The sequence below is a fragment of the Mustela erminea genome, chromosome 7 (assembly GCF_009829155.1).
Source record: "Mustela erminea isolate mMusErm1 chromosome 7, mMusErm1.Pri, whole genome shotgun sequence".
Classification (NCBI taxonomy): domain Eukaryota; kingdom Metazoa; phylum Chordata; class Mammalia; order Carnivora; family Mustelidae; genus Mustela; species Mustela erminea.
In genome coordinates this window covers 116,028,707-116,053,626 of record NC_045620.1, presented here as the reverse complement: position 1 = coordinate 116,053,626, position 24,920 = coordinate 116,028,707, and the positions used below count along the sequence as shown (strand labels likewise).

The following is a 24,920-nucleotide window of genomic DNA, read 5'->3' as shown; positions in this document are numbered from 1 at the left end:
ACCCTGGGATCATGACCTGAGCCAAAAGCCGATGCTTAACGAATGGGCCACCCAGGTTCCCCTAAGTTACTAGTTTAAAAACACCTTTAGTAACACTAATATCGTCACCATCAAACTGCCACACAACATGCTTAGCTTTTTGCACAAAAGTTAACTTTGATAACACATGGCTAAGTTTCCTGATTAATGCAAAAATCCTGTAGTACTGAGGTTTAAAAAAAAAACCTAAACTAATTGCTTAAGATTCTGAAATACATTCTTGAAGGCAAGCGATCTATCACTGCTCATATAATTTCTTGCCAAATTCAACTGCTGAAAGTTTTTCTAATGTTTCTTTTCAAAAATGCACCTGGATGAAAAAGTAGAAGTAAGTATGTTAGTTGGAAGTGAAACAAATTTTTTTTTAAGAGAAATGGCTATGTTTGGACTGTGTTTTGCTTAAAGAAATCCTAGAATGCTCTCTAGGTAGGGCAATGATTGTGAGTCTGCTCCATTATATTTACAAGTTATATTTTTCCTAAAGTGTAAGAAAACCTGATAGTAATTGGTACCAGTATAGCAGACCAATATAAACCAATTACATATTTTTTCACTTTTCCTGATTTTTCCAGGAAATGGAAGATGACTTTAAAATTGAGGTGTAAGAGATGCTGTTAAATATTTGTCACAGTTTTTCAAAACTGGACTGAGACTTCATCAACCTTAGATCATTTCTTCTTCTTGAGAACCAAATACTAACTATTGTTTCTTGGGTATGGCATATTCCTAACTGTAAACTTGAGTAAGTGAGCCTCTTTCAGACCTGGGTTTTTGGGGTTGTCTTTTTTTAATGCTCCCTAATGGAACCTCCTCCATTCATTTCAGAATAGGGCACTCCTGCAAAGGGAAGATGGATATCCTAGGCATGAAGTCCAAGACAATAGCCTAAGGAATGGAGAGGTCCAAAAAGTAGGTTTCTCGGTGTGAAAGCTTGCACAGAACATCACCCACCTGCTTGGACGGCTCACTTCTGGACTGTTAGAGAGAAATAACTGGACTGAAGAGGGAAATAAAGTCCTGTCTTCTGTAAGTCATGGTGTGGGAGGGTCTACTGTTATACCAGCTTGAGCTTGTGCCTAACCTAATCATACCTGAGGCTTCTTTCCTCTCTTCCTCCTTCCCATAAGAAGCCCATCTTTATTGGTTGGAAGCATTTTTCGCCCTGCTCTCTTGGACTCACCTTTATAGCCTTTCAGCCTCTGCCTCTTTTCCATGTGCTTCCTAGCATGGAATGCACTCAGCCACATCTCTTGTCTCTATGTAAGGCTCCTTCCCTAAAGGGCAGCTTTTCTCCTCTGTTAGCAGCAGGTTTTGCCACCTCAAAGGAATTTAACAAAGAACTTAAAGCTGGAATGTTTTTTTAAGTGCTGTATTATTTTACACTCCAACCACCAGGATATAAGGGTTCTATTTTGTCCAAGCCCTTGTTAACAATTGTTATTATCTGTCCTTTTTATTATAAACATTCCTAGTGGTTTGGAAGAGGGGTTTCATCATGACTTTGATTTGCATTTTCCTGATGCCTGATGATTTTGAGCATCCTTTCTGGCTTATTGACGGTATACACACACACACACACACACACACACACACTTGCAGGGGATTTTTTTTGAATTTAAATTCAATTAACATATATTATTCATTTCAGAGGTAGAGTTCAGTGATTCATCAGTCTTATATAACACCCAGTGCTCATTATACTGCATGCCCTCCCTTAATGTCCATCCCCCAGTTACCACATTTCCCCTGCCAGCAACCCTCACTTTGTTTCCTATGATTAAGAATCTTTTATGGTTTATAGGGGCGCCTGGGTGGCTCAGTGGGTTAAGCCGCTGCCTTCGGCTCAGGTCATGATCTCAGGGTCCTGGGATCGAGTCCCACATCGGGCTCTCTGCTCAGCAGGGAGCCTGCTTCCTCCTCTCTCTCTCTGCCTGCCTCTTTGCCTATTTGTGATCTCTCTCTGTCAAATAAATAAATAAAATCTTTAAAAAAAAAAAAAAAGAATCTTTTATGGTTTATATATATTCTTTGGAGAAATGTCTGTTCAGAACCTTTGCCTACTTAAAAAATTGAATTATTTATCTTTATATCAGTGAATTGTAAGACTTCTTTATCTAGACAGTAGTCTTTTGTCAGATACATAACTTGCCATCATGTAAAACTCTTCTGCCATTCTCTGGGCTCTTTTTTCACTTTCTTGACGATGCCCTTTAAAGCACAACAGTTTATAATCTTGATAAAGTCCAACTTATTTCTTATTTGTGTTTGCTTGTCATATCTAAGATTTTGCCTAACCTGAAGTCATGAAGATTTACTCCTAGATTTTCTTCAGAATTTTTCGTTTCAGCTCCTACATTTATATCTTTGATACATTTATTTGAATTTTTTTTTTTTAGAGAGAGATAGCACAAAGAAGGGGAGACAGAGAGAGGGGGAAAGAAGCAGACTCCCCACTGAGTAGGGAGCAATCCCAGGACCCTGAGATCATGACCTGAGCCAAAGCCAGACACATGACTGACTGAGCCACTTGGGTTCCCCGATTTTCTCCTAATTCTTTTTTTTTTTTTTTAAGATTTTATTTATTTATCAGAGAGAGAGAGAGAGAGAGAGAGCACGGGCAGTCAGAATGGCAGGCAGAGGCAGAGGGAGAAGCAGGCTCCCTGCCAAGCAAGGAGCCCAATGTGGGACTCGATCCCAGGACGCTCGTACATGACCTGAGCCAAAGGCAGCTGCTTAACCAACCGAGCCACCCAGGCATCCCGATTTTCTCCTAATTCTTAAATCAGTTTGGGAAATTATATTTTTCTGAAAACATGTTTTCTTTGTTTCAATTTTTTTGGTATCACAGTTGATGGATTTTCATATCTTTTAAACTTCTGATTAATCTAGAATATGACTCCTTTTTTGCCTTTGACCTTTGTAAAAAGATGTATTTGGTAACTTTAGGGAGAGAGTGGGTGGGAGGGGGCAGGGAAGAGAGAGTCTCAGACTCCATGCTGAGCTTAGAGCCTGATGCAAGGTTCCATCCCTAAGATCTCTAAGGACTTTAAGATTGTTATCTGAACCAAAACCAGGAGTCACATGCTTAACCCAGTTGCACGACTCAGGCACCCTTGCCTTTGATGTTTTAAACAAACTCTCTTTTTTTTAGAACAGTTTTAGATTTATGGGGAAATTGCAAACATAGTACACAGAGTTGCCGTACACTCCACCCCTAGCTTCTGCTATTATTAACATCTTATATTTGCATGGCATATTCACTGCAATTAATAAACCAGTACTGATACTTACAGGTATCAGTACCTGATTAAGTCTGTAGTGTATTGAGATTTCTTTTTACCACTGTCCTTTTTCTGTTCCAGGATTCCATCCAAGATACCACATTACATTTAATCATCATGTATCCTTACATTCCTCATAGAACCTCTTGTCTTGTGACAATTTCTCAGATTCTTCTTGTTTTCGATTACCTGGACAGTTTTGAGGAGTATTGGTCAGGTATTTTGTAGGACTTGTCTGATGTTTTTCTGATTAGATTGGGGTTTTGGAATTGGGAGAGGAAGATCACGGAAGTGTAAAGGATCATTTTCCTTATATGTCCAGGATACAAACTATTAACACAGTCTGTCAATGCTAATGTTGACCTTGATCACCTGGCTAAGGTGGTGTTCCATTTATCCTCTGTGAAATGTCTATACCAGTACTGAGGAAGTCACTATGGGCAGTCTCCACTTAGGTAGTTGGAGTTAGGCTCCACTTTCTTGTGGGCAAAGTTATATACATAATTATTTGCAGTTTTGTATAGGAGATTTATCTCCCCCACTATTTGTTCATTTATTCAATAATTTATATCAGTATGAATTCATGGATATTTATTTTATGCTTTGGGATATAATCCAATGCTACTTTATTTTATTGTTCCAGTTGCGCAGCTTTACTGTGAGCTCTTTCAGTTGGTTTCTGTATCACTTTGACTTTCTCCTATTACTGTGGGTGTCTTTTGTTTGATTCTTTGTTTTGAGCCCTTCGTTACTTTTGTGGCATTGTATGATGCTCTAAGCTTATACATTTCCTGCCCTAGTCCTAGAATTAGCCATTTTGTCAAGGGCCCTGGTTCCCTTTTATTTTTAAGATTTTATTTATTTGTCAGAGAGAGAGTACAAGCAGGGGGAGGGGCAGAGGGAGAAGCAGGCTCCCCACTGAGCAAGGAGCCCAATGTGGGACTCGATCCCAGGACCTGGGGATCATGACCTGAGCCGAAGCCAGATGTTTAACTGACTGAGCCACCCAGCTGTCCCCCCTGGTTCCCTTTATTAGAGAATGGTATTAGAATCCAAAATCTGGGTACAGTGAGTGCTTCTTGCTTCTGAGGTGCCATTGCTTCTAAGTCCTCTCAGCTGACAGAGCAAAGAATATGTGTATGTACACATGTAAGAAAAACTCCATTCATGCTAGCTCCCATTCCTCCCCTGTGTCTCCTTTAACTATGCATACAGAACACTCAGACACTTCTGGTCATCAAGCATGTGAAAGCTTTTCCCCACATCATGCAATTCCGTGACACTAGGTGTATGTCCTACAAGTTAACTCAGTTCTTGCACTATCAGCCTGGAAATCATGTCCAGTTTCACAGGCCAAGGGCTCAGTCCCATTAGACTGATTCCCCCCCCACCTCACTTCAGATGTCCATCACAAGTGGTAGTCCCCGGGTTATCCACAACTTCTGTCTAATTAAGCTACAAATTGGAGGTTCCCATGTTCCCTCCTCAGGTTTGACTAATTTGCTAGAGCGGCTACAGAACTCCAGAAATCACATTTGCCAGTTTATTGAAGAATACAGATGAACAACAAGATGCAGAGCTAACCTAAGGCAAGGTCTGGGAGGATCCCACGCATAGGAGCTTCTGTCCCCATGGAGTGTGGGGTGCGCCACCCTCCCGGCATGGATTTGTCTGCCAACCTGGAAGTTCCCTTAACCCTGTGCTGTTGGGGTTTTCGAAGGTTTCCTCATGTAGGCATGATCAACTGTTAACTCAGTTTCTAGCCCCTCTCTGTTCTTTGGAGGATGAGGGGTGAGAATGAAAATTCCCAGCTTCTAATTATGGCTTGGTCTCTCTGTGACCAGCCTCCATCCAGGAGCCATGAGGAGCCCACCCAGAGTCACCACATTGGAACAAAAGATGCTCCTAGTGCTCTTATCACCTAGGAACTTACAGAGGTTTCAGGCATTGTGTCAGGAACTGGGGTAAGAAACCAATATTTTTTTTCTATTATCTCACGGTGTATATGTATATGTGACCATAGATATCAAGTAAACATGAAATGAGTCCATACTGATGTCTCCAAATCTAATTTATACCACATGGATTTTCCAACCTCCTCCTCTTGCTATAAATTGCTACTCCAGCAATGAAAAACCCAGCTTCCACCATCTGCCATCCTTTTACTTAATTATTCCAGTGTAAATGTATATAGCAGTATCAAAATTGTTAACTTGTACCCCAACTGAATATAACTTTATCAGTTAGAGTAGAGCACTTATGTAAAGTTTATTTTGCCTTTAGTTTGACAGATCATTCATTGCCAAAGTTATTTAGGGCAGCATTTTCCCCCCTTATCCCCTAGTGAGCTAGTTTCATAATTTTTAGTATAGTTAGAGTGTTCTGCATTCTTCATTCCATCTTCGGGTTTCCCAGACCTCCTGAATGATTTTTTTTTTAAGATTTTATTTATTTATTTGACAGAGAGAGCACAATCAGGGGGAGCTGCAGGCAGAGGGAGAGGGAGAAGAAGGCTCCCCCAGAGCTCCTGGTCCCGGGACTGTAGGATCATGATGTGAACCAAAGGCAGATGCTTAACCAGCTGAGCCACCCAGATACCCCTAATGATTTTTTAAGTTGCTTTTTTGTTTTGTTTTGTTTTAGTAATCTCTACACCCAATGTGGGCCACAAACTCATGACCCTGGGATCAAGAGTCGCATGCTCTTCTGACTGAACCACCCAGGCACCCGCTAAATGATCGCTTACTTTGCATACATTAAGACTCACTCTTTGCACTACAGAGTTCTGTGGGGTTCAACAAATGAATAGTGTCATGTATGCACATTTACAGTATCATGCAGGATATTTGAACTGTCCTAAGAGAATGCTCAGTGCTGTACCTGTTCAACCCTTTCTCCCCTCCTCCTGAGCTCCAGAAAACCATGGAACTTTTTTTAAATTGATGTATAACTGACATATTATATTATATTATATTATATTATATTATATTATATTAGTTTCAGGTGTACAACATAATGATTTGACAACTATATACATTGCACAATGTTCCTCATGACGAGAGTAGTTATTCTTTGTCACCTATAACTGACTGTATTCCCCGCGCTGTACTTTTCACCCCCGTGACTTATTTATTTTATAACTGGAAGTTTGTTCCTCTAATTCCCTAAATCCCCTTCACCTATTTCACCTATCTTTCCACCTTACTCCCCTCTCATAATAACCACTAGTTCTCTGTATTTATGACTGTGTTTCTAATTTTGTTGTTTGTTTGTTCGTTTGTTTTATTTTTCAGATTTTAGATCACACAGTATTTTTGTTTCTCAGACTTATTTCAGTCAGCATAATACCTTCTAGGTCTGTCCATATTGCAAATGGCAATATTTTGCTTTTTTATAGCTGAGTAATAGTCCACCGTGTATATATACCATCTTTATTCATTCATCCAGCAGTAGACACTTGGGTTGCTTCCATATCTTGGCTATTGTAAAAAAAAAAAAAAAAAAAAAATCCTTCAATAGACCTAGAGGTGCATATATCTGTCCAAATTAGTGTTTTTCTTTTCTTTGGGTAAATGCCCACAGTCACTGAACTTTTTACTGTCTCAACAGTTTTGCCTTTTCGGAAATGTCATGTAATTGGATTCATACCTTTTGTGGCCTTTTCAGACTTGCTTCTTTCACTTAGCAATATGTATTTTAGTTTCTTCTATGGCTTTTCGTGGCTTCATAGCTTGTATCTTCTTACCACTGAATAATATACAATTTATGGCTATACCACAGTTTGTTTATCCATTCACCTATTGAAGGACATCTCCAATGCTTCCAGGTTTTAGTGATAATGAATAAAGCTATTACAAACATTCATGTGCCTGTCTCCATTTTGACTAATGAAATTATTTATGTCACTCTATCTTTTCTTGAGCAATCTTGCTTGACTTTTTTTTTTTTTTAAAGGAAACTCTGCATGGGACTTCAACTCACTACACCAGGGTCGAGAGTCACATGTTCTACAGACTGAGCCAACCAAGTGTTTCAGTCTTGCTTGCCTCTTATTTATTCTGTTACTCTTTCTAAAAAATCAACTTCAAGCTTTATTACTCTTTTTTAGTGTATTTTTATTTTCTGTGTCATTGACTTATTTTCTTATGTTTACTACCCTGGGGTTTACTCTGATGTTCTTCTGGCTTCCTAAATTAGAAACATTAATCTTCAGTCTTCTGAAGGTTATGAGAATTTTATTCAAGCCCTACTTTTGCTACATGCCACAAGTTTTGGTACATAGCATTACCATCCAGTTCTAAATATTTTTGTTGAAATTTGTCACTGTGAATTTGTAGCATACCTATCTGCCAAATTAGGTGATGTTCCCCGGTATCCTGAGTATAGGCACAGAAAAAGTGGAAGTTTAAGGACAACCTAGGCTTAGAATTTTGCCGGGAAAGTACATCCCAACCATTGTATCTAATTTCACACCTTGCAGCCACATCTCATTTTCTCCCTGCATCTCATCAGGTCGTCTTTCTTCAATTAGAGAATCTGTCTCTCATTACACTTTCTTCATTCCCGTGTGGTGTCTATCACATATGTCCATCATTAAATGTTAATGCCTATGTGCAGTGTGTAAACCTGGTGATTCACAGACCTGTATCCCTGGGGCTAATAATACATTATATGTTAATAAAAAAATTAAAAATATAAAAATAAAATCACAAACCACTCCCCCCCCAAAAATGTTAATGCCTAAATTGGCTTGTGGTACTGGGGGCTGTGAGAGTGTCACAGGGGGCTATAAGAGATGGAGATGGATGGCGACTGACCAGCTGCTGCAGCCTAAACAGGCAGAAACATTTCAGCTCTCTTTGAGAGCTTGGAAGTGCCAATGTTACCTGATGTTACCTGTTATCTGCTGCTCAGAACTATCACAATTATCCTTCACAATTACCCATAAGTACTCAGTAGACTTGCTATATCCACAATTATACGGGAGCCTTCTTGTATAGTGACAAGTGACTCTTCTCCCCATCCAAATCACTTGGAGAAGGGGAAAGGAACCGCTGCAGAAGGCAAGGAGACCCAAATCCAGAGACACCCGGGAGCAGAGAGTCAGAGCCAGAAGTGACCATGGAAACAAGTCTTGGATCTAGGCTGACATCCTGGTGGCAGGTGGATTAGAGTACTGTTTTTTCTAAGCTGCAGGGTGTACCCTCCTTTAGAGGAACATGAAATAAATTTATTGGGTTGCAATCAGCATCTGTTTTAAGTGAAATAGGACAGAACGAATAGAAAATAACAGATTGTGTCCTACAGAGCATAAGATAATTACTTTCTGTGAAATTTTTTAATGTGGATGTATGTGCTAATATTAGATCATGAGATAAAATGTATTTTTAATGGAAGGTCATAGTAAGAAAAAAGCTTAAAACGCTCTAGAAAAGAGGCTAAGTTACATATGGGGGTATGGAGGAGAGGGCATATGGAGGAGAGGGCATAGGAGGAGATATTTAAGTTAGGTCTCAAAGGGATCGTAAGAGAAGTTAAAGAACATTCTAGAGGAAGTGCACGTACAAAGGGAACAGCAAGAAGTTCATGATGGTGGAACCTCATTTAGGGAGCGAGGCATGGCAGAGATGAAGGTGGAGGGGCACCTGGGTGGCTCAGTGGGTTAAAACCTCTGCCTTCGGCTCAGGTCATGATCTCAGGGTCCTGGGATCGAGCCCTGCATCGGGCTCTCTGCTCAGCGGAGAGCCCGCTTCCTCCTCTCTCTGCCTGCCTCTCTGCCTACTTGTGATCTCTGTCTGTCAAATAAATAAATAAAATCTTTTTTAAAAAAAGATAAAGGTGGAGAGGAAGGTAAGCTGAGGTTTTGTTGTGAAGAGTCTTAAACACAAAGTGAGAGGTTTTACTTTTATAAATTTTACTTATTTTGCAAGATGAGAAAGGTTCTCTTCAAAAGGAAGATAAACCTAGTATTTGGTTCCCTTTGAAACCCACAGAAGAAAATAACAGTACTATTCATTGAGCATTTACAGTAGGTCAATGTTGAACTTCTTTCTATGCATTAGTTTAATTACCGATTAGCACAGTAACTACTTATATGGTTCATATTATAGTGACTCTCCTTTGACAGACGGGCAGACTGAGGCTTAGAGACCTTTTAAGTTGCTCAGGTCGTCCACCTATCAAGTGGAAAGGGTGGGCAGGTCTGACCCCAAAACCAGTGCACTGGACCACTTTATAAAGATGGAGCCTCTAAACAGCCGTCTCATCAGCTGATAGAGACCAAAGACGGAGAATGTTTGGCTTTCCCTCTTCAGCTTATGCCTCAAGCACAAGCAGACTGCTTTTTATACCTGTGCGAAGTGGAGGAAACAGCTGGAGGGGAGCAGTGCCAGCATCTACTCCCTCTCCCCACTTCAACAACTCCTCCTCTTCTATCTCCAACACTTTCCCTGCTTTAGTACAACAACTTTCTGGGCCTGCTGCTTTATAAAAGAGGAATAATGTTATCTTTTATTAAGGATGTCATGATTATTCCATAAACTCTTCTTAAAAACACTTTGAGGGGGCGCCTGGGTGGCTCAGTGGGTTAAGCCTCTGCCTTTGGCTCAGGTCTTGATCCTGGGATGGAGCCCCACGGGGCTCTCTGCTCAGTGGGGAGCCTGCTTCCTCCTCTCTCTCTCTCCCTCTGCCTGCCTCTCTGCCTACTTGTGATCTCCGTCTATCAAATAAATAAATAAAATCTTTTAAAATAAATAAAAATTTAAAAAATAAAAACACTTTGAGAATAAAGTAGTTACTCCTATTGGATTGTTCATTTTGTGATATCGCTTTTACTTGCATTTGAAGGTACATTGTTGCAGCTAAATTTCCAAGAGTCAGCTGCCTTCTGTTACACTTATTCTTCTCATTTCCATGTACAGGCTATCAGGCACTAGGCAACTCAAGTCAAAGGGCAACTTACTGGCTAGCTCAGTTCTTACTTCCTTAGATATCCCATCTCCTCTCTGCTCTCACTGGCCAGCCTGAGAAGTGGGCAAATCAGGCTGATACCTACTTAAAGATTTGAAAGATGCTAAAAGGCTTCTGCCTAAAAAATATCTCCCCAACATCTGTTCTAATTCTTTTTGTTTTTAAGATTTTATTTATCTGACAGAGAGAGAGCACAAATAGGGAAAACAGCAGGCAGAAGGAGAGGGAGAAGAGGCTCCCCACTGAGCTGGGAGACTGACACGGAGCTGGGAGACTGACACGGAGCTCGAACTCAGGACCCTGGGATCATGACCTGAGCGGAAGGCAGCCGCTTAAAGACTGAGCCACCCAGGTGCCCCTGATTCTAATTCTACGCACTCTCCAGTGGCCCTCTTGAAAAGACACACCCTTTTCAATTCGCTTAAGGTATGAAGTTACCTGACAGGGATTATTTATTAGCTAACTAATTAGTCTGTCACAGAAGCCACTTGCTTCCAATATCACCAAGAACAGAGAAGGGACCTGTAAGAATGACACCTAGGATTATATGATTTGATGGGTTAAGGGAGTAGGTAAAGGAGATGGAGGTAGAATTAGGAAATAAAGGAAGAAAAGATCCAGAACTGAAAGCACTGTTAGAGAAGCACTATTAGGCTCAGCAGCGTAAGCACTTAGAGACATGTGCATCCCTAAGAGAAAAGGTTTTAAAAAGAGAAGTTGGTGGGGAGTTAGTTTTTAACAGGTACAGAGTTTCAGTCAAGGAAGATGAAAACGTTCTGGAGATGGATGGTGATGGTGGTTGCTCAAGAAGGTGAATGTACTTAATACCACAGAACTGTGCTCTTAAAATCAGCTAAAATTTTAAGTTTCATGGTATGTATACTACAAATATATTCTAGACAATCTGTGAGGGAAATGAAGTCAAGGCTGTTAGAGAGTATGTTTGTCACCCTTCAAGATGGCGCCAATGATGCTTGCCTTCTACTATATACTTCCCTGTATTGTACCACTCCCCACAGTGGATAGAGCTGACTTGGGTAACCAATAGATGAAGCAGAAATGACCCTCCAAGGCTGTCTAAAACCTCCAAGGTTCTAAAAGACATTGTAGCCTCCAACTGGTTCTCTCTTAGATCTCTTGCTCTGAGGGAAGCAAGCTGCCATATTGTGAGGACACTCAAACAGCCTACGGGGAGGTCCAGGGATGAGAACCTGAGGCCTTCAACCGACAGCCAGCATTAAACCATCAACCCATTGAGGAGCTGCCTTGAAAGCAGATCCTCCAGCAGTCCCATTTACCATCTGGACTGCAAACTCATGACAGAGCCTAAGCCAGAACCCCTTAGCTCCCACATTCCTCACCCACAGAAATTGTGAGATAATATTGATATTTGTTGTAAGCCACTATTTGGGGGGTGATTAATCTGTCCTATAGAAATCGATGACTAATACAGATAGCATGAAGACACCCCCCCCCCATCAGCTGCCTGAGTCGGGTAGAATCTTCTGTCATTTACAGATCTGTTTGTTCCAGGATAATTTCACAGTTGCTTAAAGATATTCGTGATCCCATGGGGTGCCTGGGTGGCTCAGTGGATTAAGCCTCTGCCTTCAGCTCAGGTCATGATCTCAGGGTCCTGGGATCGAGCCCCGCATCAGGCTCTCTGTTCAGCGGGGAGCCTGCTTCCCTTCCTCTCTCTCTCTCTGCCTGCCTCTCTGCCTATTGTGATCTCTATCTGTCAAATAAATAAATAAAATCTTTAAAAAAAAAGATATTCGTGATCCCATTTAGATACAGTTGCACTTATCTTTACATGTTTTGAATACCCAACAGGCATTCCTTAAAAATATTTCCCAAAATTGGAAAGGCATTGTTGAATTTCAGATAGTTAAGGCTAGCAAGAGCAATTCCTAACATAATATACCTTGTCAGGTAATGGGAATGTTTTTCCTTTAATATGATAGATGCAATGCTTAAAAACCTGAAGGCAGGACAGTATTTTCTTTTCTTTCATTTATTTATTTAAATTTAATTAATTAACATATAATATATTATTGGTTTCAGGTGTATGGGTCTGTGATTCATCAGTCTTATACAATACCCAGTGCTCAGTACAACACATACCCTCCCCAATGTCCATCACCCAGTTATCCCTCCACCACCCCCTTCCACCCCCCCTCAGTTTGTTTCCTACGATCTTACTCTTTGTCTCTCTAGCTTAATCTTGTTTCATTTTTTCCTCTCTTCCCCTATGATTCTCTGCCTTGTTTCTGAAATTCTACGTATTGATGAGATCATTTTTTAAAAAAGATTTTGTTTATTTATTGACAGCACAAGACGGGGAGCAGCAGGCAGGTAGGCAGAGGGAGAGGGAGAAGAAGGCTCCCTGCAGGGAACCCAATGTGGAGCTCGATTCCAGGACCCTCAGATCATGACCCAAGCTGAAAGCAGATGCTTAAAGACTGAGCTACCTCTAGTTCCATCCATGTCATTGCAAATGGGAAGATTTCATTTTTTTTGGTGGCTCCATATATATATATATATATATATATATATATATATATATATATATATACACACACACATATGATGATTTCTTTTTTTTTTGGTGGCTCCATTATACACACACACACACACACACACACATATACACACATACCATATCTTCTTTGTCCATTCATATGTCAGTGGACATTGTGAACATTACTGCTATAAACATTGGGATAGCAGGTGCCCCTTTGGATCACTACATTTATATCTTTGGGGTAAATACCCAGTAGTGCAATTGCTGAGTCATAGGATAGCTCCTATTTTCAACTTTTGAGGAACTTCTATACTCTTCCAGAGTGGCTGCACCAGCTTTCATTCCCACCGACAGTGTAGGAGGGTTTCCTTTTCTCTGCATCCTCACCAACATCTGTTGTGTCCTCACAACACTGTTCTCATTCAGTTAATGCAGGCAACGGTACCTAGGGTTTTCACAGCATTTGGTGACAGGCAGCAGGAAACTAATTGGATTTCTTCAAGGTCACAGGATTCAGTTGACAGAAACTTTACTATGTAATCCATTCCTTTCCCAATGTCAGACAAATGCATTGGATGAAGTAAACTCATCTTCTTCAGGTTTGTCAGCAAAAAGTTGGAAAGGAAATACATTAGGGCATCAGGTTAATTTGATTTACGCATTGATTAATGGACTGAAAAGAAAGCAAAGAACCATTGCACAGAGATCTTGCATGTTCTTTCTGTAGAGACCTTGAGTTATAAAAAGCAAGAGAGTTGTTCTTCTTTCAACTCACTCTCCCATCTCCTGGATCATACAAAGGTCACCTATGTGAAGGTCATTCTCTCAGCAGCATGAGAAAAACCATAGTAAGGTCAGAGATGGGTGTCTTCTTTATCTAAAAGCATGTTCTCCAAATACAGTGGAATTGGACTAGAAAATAATAACAGAAAAATAACAATCTCCAAACACTGATAAATTTAACAGTAGACTTCTAAATAAGCATGGATTAAGGAAAACTAGACAATATTTTGAAAATTATAGAAATAAAAATAAAATATATCAAAATCTGTAGTTAACACAATGCTTAAAGGAAACTGAATTTATGGCTTAAAATTTTCCAAAAAAGAAATCTGTTGAAACAGATAATTTAACTTGCAAATCCTATCAAACATTCAAAGGAGAAAAAACACCAATTCTACAAAATCACTTCCAGAAAATACAAGTGGAAGGAAAGTTTCCCTTTTATGATGTCATTAAATGACACAAAACCCAGGCCCAGAGGATAAATTAAAAGAATAGTTCAAAAATAATAACAAATAAAAAAGAAAACTTCAGAACAATATATCACTCATGAACATAGAAGCAAAAATCCTCAACAAGATATTACTAAGGTTTCCAGCCATATATAAAAAGAATGTTATACTACCACCAAGTGGGCTTCTTACAGGGAATGCAGAGCTATTTCAGTATCTGCTGATCAATCCATATAATTCACTGTATTAACAGTCTAAAGAAGAAAAATTGCATGATCGGATATATTGAGGAAGAAAAAACATTTTACATCATCTGACATCCATCCATAATAAGAATTCTCAGCAACCTAGGAAGAGAAGGGAACTTCCTCAACCTGATAAAAGTCATCTACAAAAATACTAAAGTTGATGGGGCGCCTGGGTGGCTCAGTGGGTTAAAGCCGCTGCCTTCGGCTCGGGTCATGATCTCAGGGTCCTGGGATCGAGTCCCACATCGGGCTCTCTGCTCGGCGAGGAGCCTGCTTCCTCCTCTCTCTCTCTGCTTGCCTCTCTGCCTACTTGTGATCTCTCTGTGTCTAATGAATAAATAAATAAATAATCTTTAAAAAAAATAATGCAGTTGACATTATACTTAAAGGTGAAAGTCTGAATGCTTTGTTCTTTTTTTTTTTTTTTAAGATTTTATTTATTCAGTTGACAGAGAGAGAGAGATCACAAGTAGGCAGGGAGGCAGGCAGAGAGAGAGGGGGAAGCAGGCCCTCCGCGGAGCAGAGAGCCTGATGCAGGGCTCTAGCCCAAGACCCTGGGATCATGACCTGAGCTGAAGGCAGAGGCTTTAACCCACTGAGCCACCCAGGCGCCCCTGAATGCTTTGTTCTTAATATCAGGAACAAAGGAGGATATTCACTCTCAACCCTCCTATTCAACACTGTCTTGCAAGTCATAATCAGTGCAATAAGGCAAGAAGATAAAATAAATACAAATCGGAAAGGAAGGAATAAACCTGCTATTTTGGGGGGTGACATGAAGTGAGTATAGCAAATGTGTAGAGTATAAGATCAACAGACAAAAATCAATTGCATTTCTATGTAGTAGCAATAAATGATTGGCAACCAATTTTATAAAATTCTATTTACAATAGCTCCAAAAGAATGAAAAAGTTAGATATAAAACTGATAAAATATATACAGGATCAACATGATGAAAACTACAAAATGGGGCACCTGGGTGGCTCGGTGAGTTAAAGCCTCTGCCTTCAGCTCAGGTCATGATCCCAGGGTCCTGGGATTAAGCCCCGCATCGGTCTCTCTGCTCAGCGGGGAGCCTGCTTCCCTTCCTCTCTCTCTGCCTGCCTCTATGCCCACTTGTGATGTCTGTCTGTCAAATAAATAAATAAAATCTTAAAAAAAAAAGAAAACTACAAAATGATGATAAATGAACGAAAATCTAGATGAAAGACAAATCATACTCATAGATTGAAAGATTCAACAAAATAAAGATGTTAGTTCTCCCTAAATTGGTCCATAGATTTAGTGTAATTCCAGCTAAGATCCCAAAGAGTTTGATACTATAAATAATGTGAAAGGCAGAGGAACTAAAATGCACAGAACAAATTTGGAAAAAAACAAAGTTGGAGAAACAACACTACTCAGTTTTACGACTTACTCTAAAACTACCAGTTACTAACACTATGTGTTATTAGCAAAGGAGAGAAGGGTATTGGCAAATGATCAATCAATAAGAGTATAGAGTCCAGAAATACACCCACATAATTACAGCCATATGATTTTGGATGAAAGTACAAAGGCAATTCAAACATGAAAGAATAGTCATTTCAATAAACTAGGTATTCATATGCAAGAAAAATGAACCTTGATCTAAACATCATATTTTCCATAAATGTTAACTCTAATGGATCATAAATATAATTATAAAACATAAAAATTTAAGAAGAAAAGATAGGAGAAAATCTTCATGACCTGGGATTAGGCAAAAAGTTCTGAGAAATCACACCAAAAGCGTGATTCATACAAGCAACAACGGACTGCAGCTAAATCTAGAATGTTTGTTCTATGAAAGATACCATTAAGAGAATGAAAAGACTAGCTACAGATTAGGAGGAAATATTTTCAAATCACTTGTCTGACAGAGGGCCTGTATCCAAAATATATAAAGAACACTCAAAACTCAACACTAAGAAGATAAATTACCCAATTAAAAAGCAGATGAGGGGGGCACCTGGGTGGCTCAGTGGCTTAAAGCCTCTGCCTTCGGCTCAGGTCATGATCTCAGGGTCCTGGGATCGAGCCCCGCATCGGGCTCTCTGCTCAGCGGGGAGCCTGCTTCCTCCTCTCTCTCTGCCTGCCTCTCTGCCTACTTGTGATCTCTGTCAAATGAATAAATTAAAAAAAAAACTCTTAAAAAAAAAAAAAAGCAGATGAGGGGCGCCTGGGTGGCTCAGTGGGTTAAGCCGCTGCCTTCGGCTCAGGTCATGATCTCAGGGTCCTGGGATCGAGTCCCGCATCGGGCTCTCTGCTCAGCGGGGAGCCTGCTTCCCTTCCTCTCTCTCTCTGCCTGCTTCTCTGCCTACTTGTGATCTCTCCCTCTCTCTCTCTGTGTCAAATAAATAAATAAATAAATCTTTAAAAAAAAAAAAAAGGCAGGTAAAAACTTAAACAGACACTTTGTCAGAGAGGTATATAATTGGCAAACAAGCCCGTGATAAGTTTTCAACTTTTATGAGCTAAGTATGATGAGATAACAGAACACCAGAATTCCAATTGCTCCATACCCTCATCAGCACTTGGTGTTTTCTGCTTTTTTTTTTTTTCTTCTAGCAGGGCAATTGTAAAATGACAAAAATAAAAACACAAACATTATTAAGTGCTCGTGAGAATTCAGAGCAGCAAAACCTCTCGTATATTGCTATTGGAAACGTAAAGGGGTACAAACTGGAAAATAGCTTGGAAGTTTCTTAAAAAGTTAAATAAGCGCTTGTCCCATAGCTTAGCAATCCTACCCCTAGGTATTTACCTAAGTGAACTGGAAGCTTATTTTCAGGGGTGCCTCGATGGCTCCGTGGGTTAAGCGTTTGACTCCTGATTTTGGCTCAGGTTATGATCTTAGGTCATGATCTCAGGGTGAGGCTCCGTGCTGGGTGTGAGGCCTGCCTAAGATCCTCTGTCTCCCTCTCCCTTGCTCTTTGCCTCTCCATCCCCTCCCCGCCCCCGCCACCACCTGGGGCATGCACACTCTCTCTCTCTAAAATAGGGAAAACTTATTTTCACACCCAAACCTGCATACAAACATTTATAGGAGCTTGATTTATAATTATCCAATCTGGAAATAACCTACATGTCTTTCAGCAATGATGAGATAAACTGCGGCACCTCCATGCAGTGCAACACTATTCAGCAAAGAAATGGATGAATGAGGAATATTCTGAAGAAATGCGGAGGGCAAAAATAGAAACCAGCCTTGGGTAGAAGTGACAGGGCACTGGATTTTAAAACTTTTTAGATTTATTTGACACAGTGAGAGAGAGAGAGAGCACAAGCAGGCAGAATAGCAGAGAAAGGGAGAGGGAGTGGGAGAAGCAGGCTCCTCAATGAGCAGGGAGCCAGACGTGGGGCTTGAGCCCAGGACACTGGGATTGTGACCCAAGCCGAAGGCAGGGCACTGGATTTTAGCTATAAGAAGGAATGAGCACTGGTTACAAACCCAAATGTCAACGAGGGCCAGGGAGATAGTGTCATTCCAAGAAGTAGAACAGGTGGGTGCCATGCCCACACAGAGATGATGTATCTTGTCCGCAGAGCATAGGAACATCTCAGGAAGCTCTAGCTGATTGTTACCAAGTGAAAATGTGGGCATGCAGTTGCCAGACCTATAATTATCAAGAGAAATGAGTAACCTGTAGTTTCACACTGTAATCTCTAAGTTGCAAAATGCTGCCAACTCCAGGGAGAAGAATCGTGACCAGGGGATGGGAAAGGGAAGGCGACTTCGTTGTAGACAGTTTTATAATTTGGGTCACGTGAACATATTACACAAAAAATAAATTGTAAAAATTAAGAACAAAATATTGGCAAACATTCAAAAGACAATTCTGTACAACGTGTAGGCCAAATGCAGCACGTAGACAACCAGTGTGCAGGATCAGCACAAAGGAATAGCCATCAAGAGGAGGAGGCGAACTTCCTGACACAGAAGTTAGTCTAATGAAGTCCCGGTGACCATGCAGAATCTTATGGAAGGGATTCCTGCATTGAGAAGGTTGCAAAAATTATCTGTACAACAGAGTCTAGATTTTTTTTAAATGATATGAAATTTTCTCTACAGGGTGACAAGTGAGGCAGAGCCTGATGGGAAATCTAGTGAATGAAAAGTTATCTTGGATTACAGTCAAGAAGAGCAAGGCTCCATCCAGCCAAGAGTTTCACACCACCAGTATCCCCTGCTCTAGGCAGCAGGGCTGATCTACCTAGGTCAAGCTGATCTACCCAGGTAAGGCAGATAGACATTCACCTGTAATACTATTTTGAATTTTGGGAAAACTTCCCTTTACCCAGGAAGACTGGCCCCACATGTATGTGTCTGATGCCCAAAAGTTCTTCATGTTAGACAAAATCTGTTCTCAAAATCTTCTTTCTTTTTTTTTTTTTAAAGATTTCATTTATTTATTTGATACAGAGAGAGAAAGAAAGATCACAAGTAGGCAGAGAGGCAGGCAGAGAGAGAGGGGGAAGCAGGCTCCCCGCTGAGCAGAGAGCCCGACGTGGGACTCCATCCCAGGACCCTGAAATCATGACCTGAGCCAAAGGCAGAGGCTTAACCCATTGAGCCGCCCAGGCACCCCTCCAAAATCTTAATTCAAAATGAATAATACGTGGGGTTGGGTGGGGCTGGGTATGTTATGCAGTTTCCTGGACAAGAAGCCAGTAACACAATTAGCTACCAGCTTCCACAGGTGATTAGTTTACAGGCTGGATTTCCTCCCAGTCTTGAAGCAGGCAAGGGTATCATTTGGCAAGGAGGCAGTGGGTGCTGGGTAGAAATGGAGATGCTGAGAACAGGGGAGAGGTCAGTGAAGACAAGCTGAACCTACCACAGCGCACACACACACACACACACAACCATACAAATTATATTGCCATTCTGTCAAACTATAACTTCAGCTCTTGGAATCGTCCCTGGTGCTTCCCAGTATGACAGCCTTACCCCCCTTATGGACGGCTCTCTCAGTCCTCCCACCTCCCTTCCAAGTCCTGACATGTGGTTGAAACTATTAGGACATGTTTTTTGTTTTTTGTTTTTTTTTAATTTTTTATTTCTTTTCAGCGTAACAGTATTCATTGTTTTTGCACCACACCCAGTGCTCCATGCAATCCGTGCCCTCTCTAATACCCACCATCTGGTACCCCGACCTCCCACACCCCCGCTCCTTCAACTCCTTCAAAACCCTCAGATTGTTTTTCGGAGTCCATAGTCTCTCATGGTTCACCTCCTCTTCCAATTTCCCTCAACTCCCTTCTCCTTTCCATCTCCCCTTGTCCTCCATGTTATTTGTTATGCTCCACAAATGAATGAAACCATATGATAATTGACTCTTTCTGCTTGACTTATTTCACTCAGCATAATCTCTTCCAGTCCTGTCCATGTTGCTACAAAAGTTGGGTATTCGTCCTTTCTGATAGAGGCATAATATTCCATAGTGTATATGGACCACATCTTCCTTATACATTCATCTGTTGAAGGGCATTTTGGCTCTTTCCACAGTTTGGCAACCGTGGCCGTTGCTGCTATAAACACTGGGGTACAGATGGCCCTTCTTTTCACTACATCTGTATCTTTGGGGTAAATACCCAGTAGTGCAATTGCAGGGTCATAGGGAAGCTCTATTTTTAATTTCTTAAGGAATCTCCACACTGTTTTCCAAAGTGGCTGCACCAACTTGCATTCCCACCAACAGTGTGAGAGAGTTTCCCTTTCTCCACATCCTCTCCAGCACATGTTGTTTCCTGTCTTGCTAATTTTGGCCATTCTAACTGTTATAAGGTGGTATCTCAATGTAGTTTTAATTTGAATCTCCCTGATGACTAGTGATGATGAACATTTTTCATATGTCTGATAGCCATTTGTATGTCTTCATTGGAGAAGTGTCTGTTCATATCTTCTGCCCATTTTTTGATATGATTGTCTGTTTTGTGTGTGTTGAGTTTGAGGGGTTCTTTATAGATCCTGGATATCAACCTTTTGTCTGTACTGTCATTTGCAAATATCCTCTCCCATTCCGTGGGTTGCCTCTTCATTTTGTTGACTGTTTCCTTTGCTGTGCAGAAGCTTTTGATCTTGATAAAGTCCCAAAAGTTCATCTTCGCTTTTGTTTCCTTTGCCTTTGGAGACATATCTTGAAAGAAGTTGCTGTGGCTGATATCAAAGAGGTTACTGCCTATGTTCTCTTCTAGGATTATGATGGATTCCTATCTCATATTGAGGTCTTATCCATTTTGAGTTTATCTTTGTGTATGGTGTAAGAGAATGGTCAAGTTTCATTCTTCTACATATAGCTGTCCAGTTTTCCCAGCACCATTTATTGAAGAGACTGTCTTTTTTCCACTGTATATTTTTTCCTGTTTTGTTGAAGATTATTTGCCCATAGAGTTGAGGGCCCATATCTGGGCTCTCTACTCTGTTCCACTGGTCTAAGTGTCTGTTTTTATGCCAGTACCATGCTGTCTTGGTGATCACAGCTTTGTAGTAAAGCTTGAAATCAGGTAACTTGAAATCAGGTAAAACTGTGATGCCCACCATTTTATTTTTGTTTTTCAACATTTCCTTAGTGATTCGGGGTCTTTTCTGATTCCATACAAATTTTAGGATTATTTGCTCCAGCTCTTTGAAAAATTCCGGTGGAATTTTGATCGGAATGGCATTAAAAGTATAGATTGCTCTAGGCAGTATAGACATTTTAGGACATTTAAAGCAAAACTATATGATACCTAATATTTCCATGGCACCCCAATGGGCTTGATTATAGCTTAAACTGCTGATGTTTACAATACCTGGCAGCCATACAGTCTGGAGGTCCTGAATACTCCAGGTTTTCAGGTTTGTCACGGGTGTGATGTGCTGCTCCTCTTCTATGATGAGGGCACTGGCTTCCCCAGTGACAAAAATTATTCTCACGGGTGCCGAGGAGAGAACTAAAGCTTCGAGCCACACCAGCATACCTCTTCATGCACAATCTGAGGCTTGTAGCAGAGCTGAATATCTTTCCCAGGTATCTGATTTTTTGCTTATTCAACTTGCTGAAATCCCGGAGTGTGACCTCCAGAGTCTTAAATTCCTGCTTCCAGTTGCAGAACAAAGACATGGCCATGCTGGGAATGTAGGTTTCTGAGGACTCTTCTCCACGCCTGCTTGTGTCTCCTGTGATCTTGTCCCATGAGACCAGAGCTTCTCCATAGAAGTTAAGTTTAATGAAGTCCAGAGGACTGACCCAATTAAGTAAGTGTTCAAAGAAGTCAAATAAATAATCAGGGATGTTCTCTGAGTTGATATATAAGCTTTTACCACAAAAGGAAGCTTCAAATTCTTTAGTCAGGTCTGATTCGTATATATGCTCATAGAATCAATTAATGCCACACTCTGTAAAGGAATTGATGTTTATGGCTTTTAGAGTTTCTTGCATGGTGGTGTTTTTCACATTTGCATAGATTCTTGCCTCCAGAGAGGCTTCTTAGTGTTAGAGAGCCTGAGGCCCAAGGAGGTTGCCATCTTGATACACTCCTGCAGTCTTTCAAAACAGTCCCCGTGGCTTCGGTAGCTGATCCAGGTGTACGGGAGCAGGTTGCTATACTTGGATGTAAAGTCTGAAACGAAAACCATTTTCTGCAAGTGACATTTCCCTTGGTCACCTCCTCTGGTTCTTGAGACTTCAGTGAATTGCCGACCCTGCATCCTGCTAGGTCTCCTGGGATGAGTCGTGAAAGAATTTATACTTGGGCTTGAACCATTGAGCTGTGTATTTACAGAGGAGTCCAGTTGTTGGTAGGGTGTCCTCATTCACACTGGACATGTCTTCCGGTTGGAAATCAAATCGGTGGGAAAACATGGCCCCCCCCAAAGTGAGGTCTCCATAGTACTCCAGACTCTGAGTGAAGTCACCTGCAGCCCCCTCTCTAAGTTTGTGCTGGTTTTTTTATATCAGCAGATCATAGAAGGTAAGGATCAGTGTTGTTAGAGTGGAACTTATTTTCCCCCATCTGGATGACACAAGTGATGACCACAAAGTGAGGGGTCTTCATCAGACTCCTCAAGCACCTGGATTTCTGAATTTGGAACAACAAACCTTCAGCATGCTCCTTTGTCAGCACTTTCCAGATGAGAGTCTGGGCACTGTCCTCCGTCATAACCCTCTTAGCAGTCAGGGCACCAAACTGCCTGATGTGCCTCAGGCACTCAGTGGTGGGGGGGCGACAACACCCATATTCTGGAGGCTGTGGTTTTCCTTTATGAGGATTTCAGTCTCTGGGCAGTTCTGGGCCCTGAATTCATTGTAGCCGCCAAGGAGAAAAAGAACTCTGCTGTAGTTTCAGCAGCATGGCCAGGAAAGTTGGCTTCCTGATTACGTCAGGTATATGCACGAGTTGATCCCACATAGTTGCAAAGAGCCCACCTTGTGCCCTGCTCAGCTGGAAGAAGAAGATTAATTTGAACTTGGTCAGAGCCCCACACTTTCCAGAGGCCCAGAGTGTGTCAATTTGCTGTAGCAGAGTGGACTTCCATTTGCCCGACTCCCCTTTGATGATGCAGGGGCTCTGAAGAGTGTCTAGCAGATCATTTGGGGTCTGCTGCTCCACTCGGTAATGGTGATGGTCCTTCTTCCATAGAACACCTTCTGTAAAGGTGCTTTTCGAATTAAAAATAATGTCAATATCTTTACTCAGGGGACAGAAGTTCAAAAAAGATGGGATATGGTATAAATCCTTTAGGTTGTAAGTCAAATCATCTAAGTCTTCTTCTGATATCTGCTGAAAAAGCCCAGTAAGAGAAGAGGTGAGGTTAGAGGACCCAATTCTGTGTCTCCCCAGAACTTAGAGTTCACGAGGATGAAGAGGGAGTTATGCGGAGGATCTTCCATTGGTGACCTGACTTTCCTTCCCCAGTATGAGCCAGCACAATGGATTCCAAATATTTACTCTTCCCTTTTTGCCTTCTGTTTCCTCCTTCCCACCACAGGATCTTTGTCTCAGGCAAACAGGAATGGGAGGAGCCTGTGTTAGGGCTAAGGAAAGTGTGTGAGAATAGTAGGGATTTGGCTGAGAGGGATGGTTAAGGGTAACTTTCCCCAGATCAACCCTTAACCTTGATTAAAATCTATCATGAAACAAAATAAAAGCTATTACTTATTGATAATATTACTAAAAATAGTAATTCCTCACTGGACTAAGGAATGTCAAGAACCATGACCATGTTAACTTCTTGAATGCCTTCATTATCCAGTTTGATTTTGAAATGAGACTGTACTAAATCTTAATCCCTGACCATGGAGTGACTTATTTGACTTCAATGATAAGTAATCTAGTAGTTTTTGTTGAGAGTATCTGAGTTTTTCCTCTGCAGAACCAAAAACTACCTAATGACATAAAGAGAGAGGGGAGCAAACATTCTCTCATTGGGAGTATGGGCTTTCTTCATAGTTTATTCTATTTGTAGAACAGATATAAGAAAGCTGATACTTGCTGAAAAGAAGGGCCATCTGTACCCCAATGTTTATAGCAGCAATGGCCATGGTCGCCAAACTGTGGAAAGAACCAAGATGCCCTTCAATGGATGAATGGATAAAGTAGATATGGCCCATATATACAATGGAGTATTATGCCTCCATCAGAAAGGATGAATACCCAACTCTTGTATCAACATGGATGGGACTGGAAGACATTATGCTGAGTGGAATAAGTCAAGCAGAGAGAGTCAATTATCATATGGTTTCATATACTTGTGGAGCATAAGGAATAACACGGAGGACATTGGGAGATGGAGAGGAGAAGTGAGTTGGGGGGAATTGAAGGGGGAGACAAACAATGAGAGATTGTGGATTCTTGAAAAAACAGGGTTTTGGAGGGGAGGGGAGTGGAGAGTTGGGTGAGCCTTGTGGTAGGTATTATGGAGGGCACATATAGCATGAAGTACTGGGTGTGGTGCATAAACAATGAATTCTGGAACACGGAAAAGAGATAAAACAAAATAAAATTTAAAGAAAAGAAAGTTGATACTTGCTTTGTCCAATCAAATCCTGAAACAGAGGATAGTTCTACTTTTCAAGGGATCTGAGAAAGAGGTTATAGGATTCGGAGCCCTTCTTCAAAATCAGGGGAATGATCCCTCTCACAGCCTTCTGCTTGACCTTCTCGCAGCAAATGATTTTTATTTCTTCATGATTCAGAACATTCCACACAAATAGCTCATACACAATTTGCTTTATAAGAGTCATTCCCATCCTTTGAATGAGGACTCGACTATTCTCCTTTATGAAATTCATTGAGGAAATGGGGGGAAATATACACATTTATTTATTTATATAAAATGTGCTCAGGCCCCTGGGTGGCTCAGTCATTAAGTGTCTGTTTTTGATTCAGGTCATGGTCCCAGAGTCCTGGGATTGAGTCCCACATCGCATCATCAGCGGAGAGCCTGATTCTCCCTCTCCCCCTCCCCCTGCTTGTGTTCCCCTGTCTCACTGTCTCTCTCTCTCTGTCAAATAAATAAATAAAATCTTTAAATAAATGAAGAAATAAATAAAATGTGCATCTCAGCAGCCTGTTGCCAGAGCAGTAGGGTCATGCCCTCCCCACACCCACCTCCAAC

At 41.1% G+C, this 24,920-nt stretch overlaps 1 protein-coding gene across 1 annotated transcript; it reads right to left on the bottom strand.

The window, feature by feature from the left end:
- Nucleotides 1-61: 61 nt before the first annotated feature.
- Nucleotides 62-24,594, bottom strand: NLRC4 (NLR family CARD domain containing 4). The gene is given in 14 exon segments (XM_032353710.1): nucleotides 62-192; nucleotides 195-324; nucleotides 2,189-2,247; nucleotides 3,450-3,509; nucleotides 13,259-13,426; nucleotides 21,113-21,222; nucleotides 21,224-21,758; nucleotides 21,761-21,952; nucleotides 21,955-22,020; nucleotides 22,023-22,291; nucleotides 22,293-22,522; nucleotides 22,525-22,636; nucleotides 22,638-23,092; nucleotides 24,331-24,594. Coding segments are annotated over 14 exon segments (2,781 nt in total).
- Nucleotides 24,595-24,920: the final 326 nt, after the last annotated feature.